The 21,152-nt window shown below is 39.3% G+C and overlaps 1 protein-coding gene across 1 annotated transcript; it reads right to left on the reverse strand.

Moving 5' to 3' along the window:
- Nucleotides 1-5,566: 5,566 nt before the first annotated feature.
- LOC142229548 (uncharacterized) lies at nucleotides 5,567-20,587 on the reverse strand. The gene is made up of 2 exons (XM_075300114.1): nucleotides 20,169-20,587; nucleotides 5,567-9,049 (listed from the first exon to the last, which is right to left on the reverse strand). Exons 1-2 carry the CDS (start codon nucleotides 20,536-20,538, stop codon nucleotides 5,607-5,609), a joined length of 3,813 nt encoding a protein of 1,270 aa, XP_075156229.1. The 5' UTR covers nucleotides 20,539-20,587; the 3' UTR covers nucleotides 5,567-5,606.
- Nucleotides 20,588-21,152: the final 565 nt, after the last annotated feature.

A 21,152-nucleotide genomic window follows, 5' to 3' on the forward strand; every position in this document is an offset into this window, starting at 1 on the left:
CGTGCTCAAGACACACACGTTCGAATATGTACGAGTCCGATATCTTTTGGGGAGTCCCCGCCGTCGATATCGCTGTTTTAGTTGCGAATACATCAGCGGAAGCCGTATTAGCCCCCGATGGAGGAGAGACAACAGGGCGGCGGTACCACCTCTTGTATAGACTGGGATCATCCCAAAGTCAGGAACATGCTCAATGACTGGTACCTGCTCTCAAAGAACCGGTACAACGCTATTCACTACATTTCCCCTGTCCTCATAAGACATAGGAACGTCACCTCCATAATCGGGAAGAGTTTTACAATTGCACTCATAAAAGCACAAGTGGACAAAATGCCTTCTGCACTGTCTTAGCAGTATTAAGCCGTAAGCCTTTGGGTCCAGCTACGCCGATCGTTTGTAACACGAGCATCGGACCTAGTACGGAGATTGCATTTGGTCTACAGTATAAGTACCAGCTTTATTTGGACTTTCTTTTGGACAATTAGAACGAAGTAGCGGATGGACGTTGCTATTGATTTGCAGAAGACTGTGCGCAAGCTTTGCTCCAAGCGTATACGCAAAAAAATGTAGCACGAACGAATATTGAGCTTTTGCCTGCACAAAACACACAGGTTCGGAAGAACCCAGAGTGAACTTGTTTGAGTCCCATATCTTTTGGACAGTCCCCGTATGGGAAGGCGTCGAAATCGTGTTTTTTGCGAGTTCGTCGGGGAAGCCGTATCGTCCCCGTCGGCGGTACGGGAAGGCGTCGAAATCGTGTTTTTTGCGAGTTCGTCGGGGAAGCCGTATCGTCCCCGTCGGCGGGGGGAGTATACCGACGTCAAGAACCAGCTCGTTAACCGATAATGGGTTGCAGCTAACCGGTGCAATCCTATTCCTTATACTTACTCTCTCCTCGTCAGAAATTGAAACGTCATCCTCATAATCGGGAAGAGTTTTCACAATTGCGCTCTTACACTTAGAAATATGACCATCGAAAGCAGATTTCAGGTCTTTAGACTAAATAAAGTATTAGCATTCTGTTTAAGCGAATACAACTTCACAGATCTGAGCTACATCAGCTCCAAGCAGGTTGCTCGTACCTCTAAAGAGGAAAGCAGATTGCAACCAACAGAGCCGAAGATGCCTAATGTACTGGGATGCCTAAAAGAACAATCTGAGACGATATATTTGAGAACAGAGAAGGGCTCAACACTTTTAGCAGCATTGAAAGTACATTCGAGATTTCCTGATTACGGAAAGTATTAGCATTCATTATCAGGTTAGGATCACACTTAAACATCGAAGGGCCACTGGACAACGTCTAGTGATGAGAACAATTTAGCAGAATATTATTGAGAAGTGGGAAAGGCTTAACACAACCTACCATTATTACCATTCATTTCCAGCTCATGGTCGCTGTAAAACAACTTTGAGGACAACGTCCAAGGACGAGGCAAGCATGGTATTAATATTCATTCTCAGCTCAGGGTCACAATAAAACATTCACCCACAGGACAACAGTGAATGACGAAGCAATATCCTGGATTCATTTTTCTTCAGCGAATTAACGATTTACGAAACCACAGCCTGCGGATTATACTCGGCATGGCTTCTGGGTGGAAGAAAGAAGACACATTTTATTGGAGTAAATGTTAATTAAGGCGGAATTATACCTGACGAAGTAGAGTATCAAGAAATAATTTTGAGGTAACGCAAATAACTTTGAGGTAACGCAATGCACCATGATGGCCAGAATGGGAAATCTGGATTTTTAATTTCAGGAAGATAGGATGGCGCCATCTCGTGGATTTGAAAAGCAGGAATCATTGGGACAGTCAGCGGTCTACTGCAACAATGCCGTGGGGTAATGGTTAGCATGCCCGCCTTGTATACACAAGCTCGTGGGTTTGATTCCTTCTTCGACCGAACACCAAAAAGCTTTTCAGCGATGGATTATGCCACCTCAGTAATGATGGTGACATTTCTGAGGGTTTCAAAGCTTCTCTAAGTGGTTTCACTGCAATGTGGAACGCCGTTCGGACTCGGCTATAAAAAGGAGGGCCCTTGTCATTGAGTTTAACAAGGAATCGAGCAGCACTCAGCGATAGGAGCGAAGTTCACCACTGGTATCACAATGGACTGAATAGTCTAAGTTAGCCTGATACATCAGGCTGCCACTTAACATAACCTAACAGCGCCGTAATAGGTGCGTGGGCGACCAAACGACTATAACAGGAGTAGCGAGACAACGCAACTTGGCAGTTGGTTGGCGATCGCCAAAGATTTTTTTTCGTCTGACAGGCCTCTCCTCTACTTTCCACAGCGAAGTATAATCTTCGTTTGACCCCTGCCTCCTTCCCATCCATCAGCGAAATATAATGTTCATCTGACACCTTCCTCCTCCCGCTTCAACAGCGAAGTATAATCTTTTTCTGACACCTCTTTCCACGCCCTTCATAGGCGAAGTATAATCTTCGTCTGATACTCTTCTCCACTCCATTTTCGTCAGCGAAGTATTATCTTCGTCTGACACCATCCTTCTCACGCTTCAGCAGCGAAATATAATCTTCGTCTGACAACTTACTCCTCCCGCTTCATCACCGAAGTATAATCTTCTTCTGACACCTTCCTCCTCCCGCTTCATCGGCGGAGCATAATCTTTGTCCGTCACCTCCCTCCAGCACCTTCATCAGCGGAGTATAATCTTCGGCTGATACTCTTCTCCACTCCCTCTTCGTCGGCGAAGTATACTCTTCGTCTGATACTATTTTCCGCTCCATCAGCGAACACCCCTCTTCGTCCCCCTTGATCTCTCCGGAATCCGATATTCCCTGGGTCGCCAACCAAAGGAGACGTACTCCGAGTTCCGTCCTTCCATCCCCAGCGCCGTGAAAAGTCACTTTCGGAGGGTGCCAACTGAACTATTGATTTTATTTACCATTGTAATGTGATTGTTTTATAAAACGTGTGTCAATAAAGAACTATAGTTGTGTATAAGAATAAATAAACAGCATCTCTCTCTGGAAGTCTAAAAATTAAATCGTTTATAACGACCCCGGAACCCACTGTGTCTATCCTGGCTACTAGTGATGAAAACATTTTGTTACAAAGTGTCCAGAATTTTCATTTAGAAGAAACATGACTGCGGTTTATCGTTTCTTTCAGAGAATTAGCGATTTACGGGACTTCAGTCGGCGGAATATATTCGGTTTGGTCAAGGATTCGGCGTGTAAGACGTTAACAAATTTAATGGAGTGAATGCTAATTAAGATGAAATTAATCCTGACAGAGTAGAATATCGAAGAAGTCGAAGAGCAAATAACTTTGAGCAATCGCAATGGACTAAGATGATCTGAATTGGAACTCTGGATGTCAGCAAGGCTTCTTGGTGGAAGAATGCAGACAAGTTTCATTAGAATGAAGGCTAATTAGGTTGGAATTATTTCTGATGGAGTTGAATATCAAGCATATAACTTTGAGGAATCGCAATGGACCAAGATGACCTGCATTTGAACTCTGGATTTTTAATGGCACTGAAGCATCGTCCAGCATTATCATTTAAAAGATAAGATTCCAGATTCCCTTTTCTTGCAGAGAAGTAACGAGTGGAAGAATACAGACAAACTTCATTGGAGGTAATTCTAATTAGGATGGATATAAGCCTGAAGCAGTAGAATATCAAGAAGACAAAGAACAAACAACTCGATCGCAATGGATCAACATGGTCTGAGGGGAACACTGAATTTTTAGATGTTAATTTTTCCATGTCATTATGGATTAGAAGAAATCCACAATCATGGGCTTCCTTGACGATTTAGGGACTTCAGTCCGCAGTAAAGGGTGATACGGTCAAAATTTGGTCAAGGGGAAACGCGTGTAAATCGGTGAAATCGTTTATTTAAAAAATCAAATTAAATTTCTTTTTCAAGTTCAATTAGTATAAAATTCAGGAAAAATATTCAGTTAGGCTTTCGCTTTTCCAAATCCGAATTGACGGGCCTCACGCTTGACACCTGCCATCAGATTTTGTACAGCCACCTTGTCCACCTTCTTCGCCGCTGAAAGCCAGTTTGCCTTGAACTGCTACTCGTCCTTAGCAGTTTTTTTTGGTCTTCTTTAGGTTCCGCTTGACAATAGCCCAGTATTTCTCAATTGGGCGGAGCTCTGGCGTGTTGGGAGGGTTCTTGTCCTTGGGAATCACCTGCACGTTGTTGGCGGCGTACCACTCCATGGCCTTTTTACCGTAATGGCAAGATGCCAAATCCGGCCAAAACAGTACGGAACAACCGTGTTTCTTCAGGAAAGGCAGCAGACGTTTATTCAAACATTCTTTCACGTAAATTTCTTGGTTGACAGTCCCGGAAGCTATGAAAATGCTGCTTTTCAAGCCACAGGTACAGATGGCTTGCCAAACCAGATATTTCTTTGCGAACTTTGACAGTTTTATGTGCTTGAAAATATCTGCTACCTTTCCCCTTCCTTTTGCCGTATAAAACTCCTGTCCCGGAAGCTGCTTGTAGTCGGCTTTGACGTAGGTTTCGTCGTCCATTACCACGCAGTCAAACTTCGCCAGTATCGTCGTGTACAGCCTCCGGGATCGCGCTTTGGCCGTCGTATTTTGTTTATCATCGCGATTTGGAGTCACTACCTTCTTGTAAGTCGATAGTCCGGCTCGTTTTTTTGGCTCGATGCACGGTTGTAGACGATACACCCAGCTTATTTGCGGCATCTCGGAGAGAGAGATTAGGGTTTCGCTTGAAACTACCGCCAACTCTCTTTGTCGTCTCAGCGGCTTCCGGTTTTCGATTTCCCCCCGATCCAGACTTCCTGGCTGTCGACAAACGTTCCCCAAACACTTTAATTACATTTGTAACGTTTGATTTGGCAACTTTTAGCGATTTTGCCAGCTTTGCGTGCGAGTAGCTCGGATTTTCGCGAAATTTTGATACGCTGCTCTTCTTGCTTGGACGGCATTTTGACAACTGAAGAGTGAATTCCAAAATCAAAATAGGAGCAACATTCTACACACACACACATCTTCTTAATGAGGGGTGTTCAGGTTTTTTAAATGCAAAATTGAAAGAAATACGTCAAGTTTATATTGACCAAATTTTGACCGTATCACCCTGTATATACTCCATCAAGGCTTCCAGGTGGAAGAATCGAGTTATTAGAGGGAATGCTAATTAGAGTGGAAATTAATCTAGATAGAGTAGGATATCAAGAAGGCGAATATCAAATAACAGAGGCTACGCATGATTCCTATCAATTTTCTGTGTCAGTGGTCGTAGAGGTAAGTTCCTAGACTTCGTTTGCTTTCAGCGAATTAACGATTTACGAGACTACATACTCGGGTTCGTTAAGGCTTCTGAGTGGAGTTGTCTACGTACTCCAGCCAGAAGCCTCAGAAGCCACAGAACATTCTTGATGGATGTACAATCCTCAAGTGGAAATTAAAATTTAGAGTTACTACCAGTCACTTATGAATTCAACAAAACTTCGGACGACAGTATAAAACTCCTGGAGATAGGAAGATATAAACAAAATTTTTCAAATTCAGGATTCAGTTCATTTAATTGTAATTTCGATTTTATAATAATACAGCTATTTACAACACCATTAACTTATTTCGATGTTCTTCCTTGCATTCGTTCTACATTTTTCTTGTGTTCCTCGGGATGTACTCTTTTGCGATGTGCAGCCAAATTCGAACTGTATTTGTAGACCTTTGAACAAAGATTACATGAATACTTGAGTTTTCCTTCATGGACGGCTTGATGTTCTTGCCAAGCAAATATGGTCTGGTAAACATTTTCACAATTGCTGCATTTGTACACCTTTTTCAAATGGCGTTGTGTGGCCTGCTCCTTCTTCTCACGATCCCACTCTTCAGGATGCAATTTGGTCAAATGGGCATACAAGGCCCTCTTTACTTGAAATTTTCTCGAACAAAAGTGACAATCGTATGAGAAATTTCCCGTATGGGTATTCATGTGATCTCTGAAACTATGAGGAGTTGTAAAGACTTTATCACAAGTCTTACAGACAAATTGTTTCTTATTATGTCTATAACACTTGTGTGCTCTCAACGAAAGTTTATTTTTAAAACGGCATCCACAGTATTCACAGGAAAGGGATGTATTCGTTAATTTGCAAGTTTTTTCCATATGCTTTTCTAAAGAGCTTTGTTTTCCAAATTCTCTTTGACATCTGGGACATTTGACTGGCTTCTCAGCTTTTCGTGTATGAGTCAAGAGATGCATTTGCAAGCAAGGCTTGGACGTATAACATTTAAAACAAATTTCACATTTGTATTTGAATGGTTCCTTGTGATAATGAATATGCTTTTCGATTTCATGGCGTGTATATAAATTAAGTTGGCAACATTGAATGTGACATTTTTCACTGGGATGTTGCTGTTGGAAGTGTTGCTGTAATAGTGAAAAAGTTGATTGGGTGGCATGGCATACCAAGCATTCGAGATTAGGTCTCCATGAAGCTATATAATCATCATATTCTTCGGTAGTGTTGAGACGTTTTAAAAGTCTACGGAAAAATTCTTTTTTCTGACCGGTTGCCACTTGGCCATTGTGTGAAGGCAATTCATTCGGAGTTTCTAGATTACTGTCTGGAATCGTGGAATTGAGATTTTTTTGTTGCATATTTGCTTGAAGGGATGAAGATGGAACTGTGGCTTCTTGCTCTTCATCTCTTTCTAATTCTATGGAGTTTGTATCACCTTCAAATTCTCCACCAGCAAAGAGGCCCACAGGTTCATCAAAATCTTCATATTCCGTATCTGAATGGGAATCTGAGGATCCGGATGAAATATAAGTTGCAGATCTATTGGAGTTCATGGAATTGTTTTGTGGGCTAAAGCTATACTCTTGGGGGTTGCTGGATTCTTGAGATTGATCATCAACGTAAGTTCGTTCAGAGCTATCGTAATAGGTTCTTGGGATACATCGATTTTCTTGATCTTTGTTAGATGCTTGGGATTGATTATGTGCTTGTATGTTGACTGGATTTTCTGTATTTCTTCCGGGAACATAAGTCGAAAAGTTTTCGCAGTTAAAACGAGACTGCTGATCTCTTCTGGATGTAGTCGCTTTTGATATTTGAGATTGTTCTGTAATTTCTGTATCTCTGGCTGGAATAAAAGTTGAAGATCTTTCGGAGTTACTAGAATTGCTTCGTAGGTTGAAGCCAGGCTCTTGATCTCTGGATGCTTGAGATTGATATATATTAGGAGCTTGTGCGGCGGATGGATTTCCTATAATTTCTTTATTTCTTGCTGAAACATACACTGAAGAGCTTGCGGAGTTACCAGGATTGTCTCGTAGGATAAAATTAGACTGTTGATTTCTTCTGGGTGGAATCACATTTGACCGATCTATATTAAATCCTTCCAAATTACCAGGGTTTTCGGTAATTTCTGCATCCCTGGCTGGAATATAAGTTGAAGATCTTTCGGAGTTACTAGAATTGCTTCGTAGGTTGAAGCCAGGCTCTTGATCTCTGGATGCTTGAGATTGATATATATTAGGAGCTTGTGTGGCGGATGGATTTCCTATAATTTCTTTATTTCTTGCTGAAACATACAGTGAAGAGCTTGCGGAGTTAGCAGGATTTTCTCGTAGGATAAAATTAGACTGTTGATCTCCTCTGGATGGAATCACATTTGACCGATCTATATTAAATCCTTCCAAATTACCGGGGTTTTCGGTAATTTCTGCATCCCTGGGTGGAATATAAGTTGAAGATCTTTCGGAGTTACCAGAATTGATACGTAAGTTGAAGCCAGACTCTTGATCTTTGCCAAATGCTTGAGATTGATTTATGTTAGTTGCTAACATCTCGGTTGGATTTCCTATAACTTCTGCATTTCTTGCTGAAACATACGTTGAAGATCTTTCGGAGTTACCAGGATTGCTTCGCAAGTTGAAGCCAGACCCTTGATCTTTGCCAAATGCTTGAGATTGATTTATATTAGGTGCTAATATCTCGGCTGGATTTCCTATAACTTCTGCATTTCTTGCTGAAACATAAGTTGAAGATCTTTCGGAGTTACCAGGATTGCTTCGTAAGTTGAAGCCAGGCTCTTGATCTCTGGATGCTTGAGATTGATATATATTAGGAGCTTGTGTGGCGGATGGATTTCCTATAAATTCTGTACTTCTTATTGAAACATAACTTGAAGAGCTTTCGGAGTTATCAGGATTGCCTCGTAGGTTCAACCCAGACTGTTGATCTCCTCTGGATGGAATCACATTTGATGTTGGGGACCGATCTATATTAAATCCTTCCAAATTACCAGGATTTACTTCTGTATCTCTGGCTTGAAGATAAGTTGAAAATCTTTCGGAATTACCAGAATTGCTTTGTAGATTAAAGCCAGACTCTTGATCGTTGATAGATGTTTGATATTGATTTATATTAAGTGGTAGCATCTCGGATGGATTTCCTATAATTTCTGTGTTTCTTATTGAAACATAAGTTGAAGAACTTTCGGAGTTACCAGAATTTCCCCGTAGGTTTAACCTCGACTGTTGATCTCTTCTGGATGGAATTGCATTTAATGTTGGAGATTGATCTTCAATAATAAATCCTTCCAAATTACCAGGATTTGTTGTAACTTCTGTATCTCTTGTTCGAACACAAGTAGAAGATCTTTCGGAGTTACCAGGATTACCTCGTAGGTTGAATCCAGACCCTGGATCATTACTGAATGTTTCTAAATGAACAGTAACTTCGGTTTCTCTGGTTTGAACATAAGTTGAAGAACTTTTGAATGTAATCGAATTGCTTCGTAGGTTAAATCCCGAATCTTGGACTTTTCTAGATATAGTGGCATGGGATCTTGGAGAATGATATATATTAAATGATTCTGAATTAAATGGATTTCTTGCTACTTCTGTATCTCTGGCTGGGATATAAGTTGAAGAACCTGCAGAGTTTTCAGAATTACTTCGTAGGTTAAGTCCATAACCTTGGTTCTTTCGAGATCGTCTTAAATTTGATATCTGAGATTGATGTGTATTGGATGCTTGAAAGTTAACGGCGTTCCCTGAAAATATGAAGATTTATTTCTTTTATCAGTAAGAAGTAAATGTTAAATATGTTTGGTATGATGCGACCATTGCTTCCAATAAAGGTCTGATATATTAAGGGATTCATGTAAGGGATATACATAATTCAAGAATTCAATGGACGATGATCCAGAGAGCAATCGCCATACAATTTAGATGCAGTGGGTTCAACAGAAATGTAATCTAGAATCTAGAGATTCATCAATGCTGTTTACATGGGGAATTGCTATTACTAACAAGACGATATCTGCTCCTAAAAATAGAGATGATCATAGAGGATATGTTAATGCCAATAATCAAGAACTTGTGACTCAAAACTAAGCAGATAGAATAGTTTATAGGGAAAGCAGCAATGATAACAGCATGACCGAGCGGGTTAATGGGTAACATTGGGTGTAAAATTTGGACATCGATCCATAAAAGTTAACGAGACCGAACAAACTGCTTTCAATGCAAAGAACTGGTTTCCAACAGTTTTAAAGAAAATTGGAGGAGGGCCTTCAATTTTCCATTATCATGAAGCAATTACAACACGAAACAATAGCTCTGAGAGTCACCTCGACGTACTGCACAGTATCGGACGAAAGGATTTTTTTTTTTTTTTAAGGACGAAAGGAATAATTGTAATAATATGAAGAGGCTCAATGCAAACTGCGTCAATCCAAGATACATGCGAAAGTTTGGTTAGACACGCGTGACAATGCAGAAGACCGAACTGCTAGTACTAATAAGACGGCATCTGTATCTAGAAACAGAGATGCACAAAGACGATATGGTAATCCCAAGAAGGCGTCGACCCTACAGAGAAGAATTAGTGAGAACAAGTTTCTTCCAGTTCAGAGAACAGAAGCTCTGAGTTTCTCAAGGTTAGGTTCAGCAGGACTGAACCCAATAGGCCCCTCCAATAGGCAAAAAGTATTCCGAGCTAAACAACATGGTGCGAAAAACTTTATAGCTGCATTTCAGGAAGAGACCAAGGCAAAGAACTATGATGGCAAGACAAAGGGGGCAGAAGGACACACCGACTTAGGTTAGGTTAGGTGGCAGCCCAATGTATTAGGCTCACTTAGACTATTCAGTCCATTGTTATACCACATTGGTGAACTTCTCTCTTATCACTGAGTGCTGCCCGATTCCATGTTAAGCTCAATGACAAGGGACCTCCTTTTTAAAGCCGAGTCCGAACGACGTTCCACATTGCAGTGAAACCACTTAGAGAAGCTTTGAAACCCTCAGAAATGTCACCAGCATTACTGAGGTGGGATCGGTCAAAGCAGGAATCGAACCCACGACCTTGTGTATGCAAGGCGGACATGCTAACCATTGCACCACGGTGGCTCCGACCTATAACTGATAGAAAATTCTGGCAATACAGAAAACTCTACGGACCACAAATACTTTTTTAGAATGTCTCCTTCGCATGGGGAAATGCATCTCAGAAACCTGCATTTATGAAGAAGAATAAATCACACATGGTACCGGACATATCTTCTTTGGATGTAGCTGCAAGTCAAAATGAGAGCTTGAAAATAAAATTGGACGTGACTCTCTGAAATCTGTAGTCAGCCAATTTATACGAATCCTGAGAAACTGGGAGGCTGTATGGTGAGTTGTTGAACATGTTCTTCGTAGAAACAAATTGACATGGATGCGTCGTCATGGGAAATAAAATCTTGACTCATATATGCAGGATATGGTCACGAACACCAAAAGGATTCCCTTCTAAATAATTCGGCAAGAACGATGGAGGAACGACGAAGTGGTCAAATGGATACATCGATCGGGAAAGAAGATATGGCGAAGTAACATAAGGTATGATTCAGATGCTCTCTGACCACGGATACTTGTGGAAGTACCATTGAGGAGATCGACGGAAGGAAAGCTTGAAAACGAAATTTGGCGTGACACAAACAATAACAAGTACATACGGCCGCAAGTTCGGCCAGGCCGAATCTTATGTACCCACCACCATGGATTGCGTAGAAACTTCTACGAAAGACTGTGATTTAGTCCATACATGGTATATATTAGACAAAAAAGTTATGTATAGTTAAGTCTACAAATAATTACGAATCGACTTTTTGTACGTAGAGAGCCAGAAATGAAATATGGGGGTCGCTTATATGGGGGCTATATACAATTATGAACTTGATATGGACCAATTTTTGTGTGATTGGGGATCGATTTATCTGAGGGCCATATATAACTATAGACCGATATGGACCTAGTTAGGCATGGTTGTTAACGACCATATACTAGCACAATGTACCAAATTTCAACTCACTCGGATGAAACTTGCTCCTCCAAGAGGTTCCAAAACCAAATCTCGGGATCGGTTTATATGGGGCTATGTACGATTATGGACTGATATGTACCACTTTTGGCATGGTTGTTAAATATCATATACTACCACCACGTACCAAATTTCAAGCAGATCGGATGAATTTTGCTTATCGAAAAGGCACCGGAGGTCAAATCTGGGGATCGGTTTATATGGGAGCTATATAAAATTATGGACTGATAGGAACCAATTCCTGCATGGTTGTTGGATACCCTATACTCACATCACGTACCAAATTTCAACCGAATGTGAAGAATTTTGCTCTTCCAAGGTGCTCCGGAGGTCAAATCTGGGGATCGGTTTATATGGGGCCTATATATAATTATGGACCGATATCGACCAATTTTTGCATGGGTGTTTGAGGCCATATATTAACACCACATTCCAAATTTCAACTGAATCAGATGAATTTTGGTCTTCCAAGAGGTTCCGGAGGTCAAATCTGGTGATCGGTTTATATGGGGGCTATATATAATTATGAACCGATGTGGACCAATTTTTGCATGGTTGCTATAGACCATATACTAACATCACGTACAAAATTTCAGCCGGATCGGATGAAATTTGCTTCTCATAGCGGCCTCGCAAGCCAAATCGGGGGATCGGTTTATATGGGGGCTATATATAATTATGGACCGATGTCGACCAATTTTTGCATGGTTGTTAGAGACCATATACTAACACCATGTACCAAAATTCAGCCGGATCGGATGAAATTTGCTTCTCTTAGAGGCCTCGCAAGCCAAATCGGGGGATCGGTTTATATGGGGGCTATATATAATTATGGACCGATGTGGACCAATTTTTGCATGGTTGTTAGAGACCATATACTAACACCATGTACCAAATTTCAGCCGGATCGGATGAAATTTGCTTCTCTTAAGGGCCTCGCAAGCCAAATCGGGGGATCGGTTTATATGGGGGCTATATATAATTTTGGACCGATGTGGACCAATTTTTGCATGGTTGTTAGAGACCATACACTGACACCATGTACCAAATTTCAGCCGGATCGGATGAAATTTGCTTCTCTTAAGGGCCTCGCAAACCAAATCGGGGGATCGGTTTATATGGGGGCTATATATAATTATGGACCGATGTGGACCAATTTTTGCATGGTTGTTAGAGACCATATACTAACACCATGTACCAAAATTCAGCCGGATCGGATGAAATTTGCTTCTCTTAGAGGCCTCGCAAGCCAAATCGGGGGATCGGTTTATATGGGGGCTATATATAATTATGGACCGATGTGGACCAATTTCTGCATGGTTGTTAGAGACCATATACTGACACCACGTACCAAATTTCAGTCGGATCGGATGAAATTTGCTTCTCTTAGGGGCCTCGCAAGCCAAATCGGGGGATCGGTTTATATGGGGGCTATATATAATTATGGACCGATGTGGACCAATTTTTGCATGGTTGTTAGAGACCATATACTAACACCATGTACCAAATTTCAGCCGGATCGGATGAAATTTGCTTCTCTTAGAGGCCTCGCAAGCCAAATCGGGGGATCGGTTTATATGGGGGCTATATATAATTTTGGACCGATGTGGACCAATTTTTGCATGGTTGTTAGAGACCATACACTGACACCATGTACCAAATTTCAGCCGGATCGGATGAAATTTGCTTCTCTTAAGGGCCTCGCAAACCAAATCGGGGGATCGGTTTATATGGGGGCTATATATAATTATGGACCGATGTGGACCAATTTTTGCATGGTTGTTAGAGACCATATACTAACACCATGTACCAAAATTCAGCCGGATCGGATGAAATTTGCTTCTCTTAGAGGCCTCGCAAGCCAAATTTTGGGGTCCGTTTATATGGGGGCTATACGTAAAAGTGGACCGATATGGCCCATTTGCAATACCATCCGACCTACAGCAATAACAACTACTTGTGCCAAGTTTCAAGTCGATAGCTTGTTTCGTTCGGAAGTTAGCGTGATTTCAACAGACGGACGGACGGACGGACGGGCGGACATGCTCAGATCGACTCAGAATTTCACCACGACCCAGAATATATATACTTTATGGGGTCTTAGAGCAATATTTCGATGTGTTACAAACGGAATGACAAAGTTAATATACCCCCATCCTATGGTGGTGGGTATAAAAACTGTAGTTTGAATTCAGACTTACAGGAAGTGGCCACGAACCCCAAAGGGATGCTCTTCAAAGTGATGCATCAAGAACGATGGAGGGCAGAACGAAAGATTGATAATAAAATTTAAGGTGACTCCCTGAGATATATAGTCCACAATATGGTATGAATTTAACGTCACGACTTACAGGAAATGGTGGCGAACAAAGGGATCGTAAGTACTCGTATAGGGCAAGAACGATGGAGGAACGGCAAAGTGGTTAAATGGATATGGTGAAGTAACATACTGTGTGACTCAGATGCTCTTTGGCCACTACTACTTGTGGAAGTACCTTTACCGAATGGGGGAATAGATTTACGAAGAAGATGAAATCACAGGTCATGCTGAGCATGCCTTCTTTAGATGTAATCGCTGGGTAGAACGACGAAACGAAAGATTGATAATGAAATTTAAGATGTCTCTCAGAGATCTATAGTCCGCAAGATGATAAGCAGCGAGAGAATCTTGGAGGCTGTGAGGCGATTTCTTGAACATAGAGGCATCGTCATGATAAAAAAAGTTTGAGTCTGGACACAAACTTTCGGGAGAAAAACACGAACCCCGATGGGTACCACATCTAAATAATGCGGCACGAGTGTTGGAGGAACTACAAAGAGGTCAAATGGACACATGGACCGATATACAACTTTGGCGAAAATAAAACGTGGCGAAGTAACATACTACATAACTCAGATGCTCTCTGGCCACGGCTACTTGTGGAAATACCTTATGGGGGACTGTAGCTCAGACAACTGGCTTTACAGAGAAATAAAAATTGCCGATGATGCGGAAAATATCTTCTTTAGATGTAGCCACCGGCCTGAACGGAGGAACGAAAGCTTGAAAAAAATTGAGCGTGCCTTCCTGAGATCTATAGTCTGCAAGATGATAAGAAGCGGCACAATCTGGGAGGATGTGAAGCGATTTTTTGAACATGCTCTTCGAAAGAAAAATGACGACATGGATGCATCGTCATGAGAAATGAAAGTTTGAGTCTGGACATTGACTTTCAGGAAATAGTCCTGAACTTCAAAGGGATTCACGACGATGAGGTTAAATGGACATATCGACCTATAGCCGATATACAATTCTGGCGAGACAGAACAAAGGGCGAAGTAACATATTATATAATTCAAATGCTCTCTGACCACGAACGACGCAATGGAAGTTTGAAACTGAAATTGAGAGAGCCTTAGATCTGTAGCCCATAAAATGAGCGAGAAAATTTGGGAAGCTTTAAGGTAATTTGTTGAACATATTCTTCGTAGGAAAAAGGTTGACACGGATGCATTGTCATGAGAAATTAAGGTTGGAGTCTGGACGCAGACTTACAGGAGATAGTCACGAAACCCGAAGGGTACCATTTCGAAATAATTTATTACGAATGATGGAGGAACGGTGGAAACATCGGCTTATAACATGGGCATGGGTATGGTCTCTCCCAGAGATATAATTCACAAGTGAGTAGATCTAGGAGATTTTAAGACGATTTGTTGAACATCTTCTAAGCAAGAAAAATGGTGACATGGATATATTCTTCTGAGAAATGGAAGCTGGAGCCTGGAAGCCGACATATAGGAGATGGGCACACATCCCAATTGCGGTACGACAAAGAGGGTAGATTGACACACCGACTTATAACCGATATACAATTACGGCGAGACAGAAGACATGACCAAGTAACATACTACATAACTCGGATGCTCTCTGGCCACGGATAACCGATATAAAATTTTTGGAGTCTCTACGCAGACTTATAGGAGCTGGCCACGAACACCGAAAAGATGCCGCTAGAATGTAGGACGCCGATTTATAGGATATGGGCACAAATCCCAATTGCGGTACGACAAAGAGTTTAGATTGACACACAGACTTATAACCGATATACAATTATGGCGAGACAGAAGACATGGCCAAGTAACATACTACATAACTCAGATGCTCTCTGGCCACGGATAACCGATATACAATTTTGCAGTCTCTACGCGGACCTATAGGAGCTGGTCACGAACACCGAAAAGATGCCGCTAGAATGTAGGAGGAATGAGGTCAAATGGACACATCCCTTAAAATCTAGAGTCTGCACCCAGACCTACAGGAGATGGTCATGAAGAAGTCGACTTCGAAGTAATGCGAAAACGGTTCCCAGGTGGGATGAAATTTTAACCGGTATCGTCGATTGCGATACAGTTCGGCGGCAGATCGATTTCCACGACAGAATATGCAATAACATGTAGCTCTGACGACTGATCTAACATATATTCCAAAAAATTATAGAAAGCTAGAGAAAATGGGACACTGTAAGGCGATCTGTTGATAAAGTTCTACGCAAGAAAACTGTCAACATGGATGCATCGTTATGGGAAGTAAAAGCTGGGTTCTGTACACAGACTTATACTGGGTATGGTCACAAACCCCGAAGAGGCCCACTACGAATTAATGTAGTACGAAATATGGAAGAACGGTAAAGAGGACAAGACGGACAAACCGATATATAAGCGATATTTAATTCAGACGAGACAGAGGACGCAATCTGAGAATGTGGAATATTGTTAGGTTAGGTTAGGTGGCAGCCCGATGTATCAGGCTCACTTAGACTATTCAGTCCATTGTGATACCACATTGGTGAACTTCTCTCTTATCACTGAGTGCTGTCCGATTCCATGTTAAGCTCAATGACAAGGGATCTCCTTTTTATAGCCGAGTCCGAACGGCGTTCCACATTGCAGTGAAACTACTTAGAGAAGCTTTGAAACCCTCAGAAATGTCACCAGCATTACTGAGGTGGGATAATCCACCGCCGAAAAACTTTTTGGTGTTCGGTCGAAGCTGGAATCGAACCCACGACCTTGTGTATGCAAGGCGGGCATGCTAACCATTGAACCACGGTGGCTCCCAATATTGTGTGTTGAACATGTTCTTCTCAAGAAAAACGGATGTTCCGGTTGTGGAAATACAGCTCAGACTCTGGTATTTACGAAGAAGAATATATCACAGATGAAGCTGAGCATACATTCTTTAGATGTAACCCCTGATCAGAACTATGGAACGAGAGTTTGAAGATGGTCTCACAAGATTGTACAAAGTGAGAGGAACCGTATGATGGAATGGAACCGTACGATGGATGGAAAATTTAATTGATTCAACAAATCTTTTAATTGAAACAAAAATCAGTCACAACAAGTATATACGGCCGTAAGTTCGGCCAGGCCGAATCTTATGTACCCTCCATCATGGATTGCGTAGAAACTTCTACGAAAGACTGTCATCCACAAATTTCAACTCACATGGTTGTTAAATATCATATACTACCACCACGTACCGAATTTCAACCAGATCGGATGAATTTTGCTTCTCGAAAAGGCACCGGAGGTCAAATCTGGGGATCGGTTTATATGGGAGCTATATATTATAATGGACTGATAGGAACCAATTCCTGCATGGTTGTTGGATACCCTATACTCACATCACGTACCAAATTTCAACCGAATGTGAAGAATTTTGCTCTTCCAAGGTGCTCCGGAGGTCAGGGCTGTGGAGTCGAGCCAATTTTGCTCGACTCCGACTCCGACTCCAGCATTTTTCATCAGCTCGACTCCGACTCCGACTGCGGAGTCGACTCCGGGTAATATAACTAAATCTCATTTTAATACCACTAATTTGTAGTTCTATTGTGGGGGTACCGTAAGTGGATCGATATAAAGTATCGTATTTATTTATGTGTTCAAAAAAAGGTCTTAATTTCACATTATATGCCAATTGAACTCTATATTTCAAATTTAGGGCAATGTTTAATAAATAAAATAATGATATAAATACCCATCATAATATGAGAAGATACCAACCGTATATTTATTTGTGGACTTTAAATTTGTTGCGAGCTATATAAAGGTTTATATTCCCATATGCATGAATTTGAATTTGAATCGATTTAGACGAAATTGTATATACTTCTACAAAACCTATGTACTTTAAATTTAAATCTAACGTTATGGAACGTAACACAATTTTAACAAAAAATAAAAAAGCAAAAAAAGTCTAAAGTCGGGCGGGCCGATAATAATATACTCTGCACAACTTTGTATTTAGATCTACATTTTGATACAATCTCAAATCAGACTTCTACAAAATCTCAGGCAATATTTGGGAAATATTTATAATTGTTTAGACAATTTCGCAAAAATGCATTTATTATTCATTCATTGAAAAATTTGAAAATTTGAGTCATTTGTACAAGTTTTCGACTTAGCAGTGAGCCTACAATTTTGGAAAAAATTTTGTCTAGTAAATAAAATTTTGCAAAATTTTCTCTAGAAATAAACTTTTGGCAAAATTTTCTATAGAAATCAAATTTTGACCAAATATATAGAAATAAAATTTTGAATAAAATTTTTATAGAAATAAAATTTGGCAAAATTTTTTATAGAAATAAAAGTTTGAAAAAATTATCAATAGAAATAAAATTTAAAAAAAAAATGTGTAGCAACGAAAATTTTGCAAAAATTTCTATAGAAATAAAATTTTGCAAAATATTCTATAGAAACAAAATTTTGACTAAATTTTCTATGGAAATAAAATTTTGACTAAATATTATATAGAAAATAATATTTCTATAGTAATAAAATTTTGAATATATTTTTTTATAGCAGTGAGTATCAGTGAGCATCAGTAAGAAAAAAAATTTTGAGAAAATTTGCTATAGATAAATGAAATGAAATAAAATTTTGAAAAAATTATCAATAAAAATACAATTTAAGAAACATTTTTGTGTAGTAAATAAAATTCTGCAAAATATTCTACAGAAACAAAATTTTGACTGAATTTTCTGTAGAAATAAAATTTTGACCAAATTTTCTAATGAAAAAATCTATTACTATAAAATTTTTGCAAAATTTTCTATAGAAATAAAATTTTGACTTAAATTTTTATAGAAATAAAATTATCAATAGAAATAAAATTTTGAAAAAAAATTATGTAACAAACAAAATTTTGCAAAATTTTCTATAGAAATAAAATTTTGCAAAATATCCTATAGAAACAAAATTTTGACTCAATTTTCTACAGAAAAAAATATTTCTATAGTAATAACATTTTGAATAAATTTTTTATAGAAATAAAATTTTGACAAAATTTGCTATAGAAATAAAAATAAAACTCTTTATAGAAATAATATTTTGACAAAATTTTCTTTGAAAAAACAGCTTTGAAAAAATTTTCTGTCAATATTCCACATATGTATATGGCCTATATTACCTGTTTATTTTCACAATTCATTATGATTGTAAATATATAAATAAATAAATAAATTAAATTAAAAATAAATAATTTCGATTGTTCGAAATATTTCAAATAAATTGATATGGGCATTAAAATGGATTGATCCAGCCCATCTGCTAGTCTAACATTCTAGGAAACATAAAAAAATAGCCGTAATTGGAAGTTGATTTTCAAATGTTAAGTGTTTTAAAAAATTTGGTTTAGCCGGAGTCGGAGTCGAGCAAAATTTTTACGACTCCGACTCCAGCAAAATCTTCAAACTCCGACTCCAAGACTCCGACTCCGGCTCCACAGCCCTGGGACCGATATCGACCAATTTTTTGTATGGGTGTTTGAGGCCATATATGAACATTACGTACCAAATTTCAACTGAATCAGATGAATTTTGGTCTTCCAAGAGGCCCCGGAGGTCAAATCTTGTGATCGGTTTATATGGGGGCTATATATAATTATGGGCCGATGTGGACCAATTTTTGCATGGTTGTTAGAGACCATATACTAACACCATGTACCAAATTTCAGCCGGATCGGATGAAATTTGGTTCTCTTAGAGGCTCCGCAAGCCAAATCGGGGGATCGGTTTATATGGGGGCTATATGTAATTATGGACCGATATGGACCAATTTTTCATTGTTGTTAGAGACCTTATACTAATACCATGTACCAAATTTCAGCCGGATCGGATGAAATTTGCTTCTCTTAGAGGCCTCGCAAGCCAAATTTGGGGGTCCGTTTATATGGGGCTATACGTAAAAGTGGACCGATATGGCCCATTTGCAATACCATCCGACCTACGTCAATAACAACTACTTGTGCCAAGTTTCAAGTCGATATCTTGTTTCGTTCGGAGGTTAGCGTGATTTCAACAGACGGACGGACGGACGGACGGACATGCTCAGATCGACTCAGAATTTCACCACGACCCAGAATATATATACTTTATGGGGTCTTACAGCAATATTTCGATGTGTTACAAACGGAATGACAAAGTTAATATACCCCCCATCCTATGGTGGAGGGTATAAAAATTAATAGTATCAATTATTTTTTTAATTTGATCAATTAAATTTTAAATAGTTTCCGGCCCTTACACGACAAAAAAGTACAAGGCATCTAATAGATCCAAATCATTTGCAATACACGTAATATTTCCTGGAAATATCGCCTACCGCCTATCGCTATAGTTATATTATATACTATATACTTATTAACTGGAAATATATTCATAATACGCAATATTGTAAAAAAAATTATCTTAAATCTTGGTCTATCTTTGCTGAGTATAGCTACAAGTTTTGATGTGGATTTTTTTTTAGATTTTTACCTTGTAGTTCCTTTGTAGGAATGGGACTGGAACAGGACTGATCCGTATCTGAATCCGATATGTGAATAAAATCAATTACTCTACAATCTTCATTTCGATTTTTTGATGTATTAGAATTTGGTGTTATTCCTTGAGCATCCCGTGCTTCTTGACATTTTTGTCGATTTTCCATCAGAGTAGGGTCTTCATTTTCTTTAGCTGTCTCCAAATTTACAATCTCTGGAACATTTTGGTAATTTCTTAGCTCCCTGTTTGAAGCTGCTGAGGCTTCCAAATTTACTGGATTTTTATTTTTCCATAATTCAAGTTTTTCCTTAAGTCTCCTCTGAGCTTCCATGATGGAATCTTGAAAAATATTAAATTCGGCCATTTTATTCCAACATGTTATACATATATTCTTTAAAGTATCAATCTCTTTTATCTGCAATAGCTAAATAAATAAAGAATATAATTGTGATAAAATTCCAATACAAAATGTGATCATTTTATTTCGAGAAACTTACCACATTAGTAAAATATTTTCTAGTCAAATTATAAACCTCCGTAACCTCGTTATTACCACCGTAAAGATTTTTGATGTAATCAGAAGGACGTAAACATAGACAACAACAATTTGGGGGAAACATTTTTGTTTACTATATTTCAAAAACAAAAATATAGGAAAAAAATATATTTGCAAAGAAAAAAAATGCTACAACTATTACGACGGTTTATAGATGTACATTCTCTTGACTTCTATTTCGTTCTAAGCTAAGATTTTTAATCCCTTTCTTCACGATAACTTATTTTGGTGGACTAATTGGAACAGGTAGAATAATCGAAAACAGGTACCGTCATAAATATAAACGACATAGGTTCCTATAGGATACACGATTGCCCTAGTTGTTAGAATTCACCAAAAATGGTAGATTTTTATGTATGGTAGATTGGTAGAATTCTAGATATTTTGGTAGATTTTTCAAAATATTCCTCTTCACAAATTTT

Source organism: Haematobia irritans, chromosome 3 (assembly GCF_050003625.1).
Source record: "Haematobia irritans isolate KBUSLIRL chromosome 3, ASM5000362v1, whole genome shotgun sequence".
NCBI classification, from domain to species: domain Eukaryota; kingdom Metazoa; phylum Arthropoda; class Insecta; order Diptera; family Muscidae; genus Haematobia; species Haematobia irritans.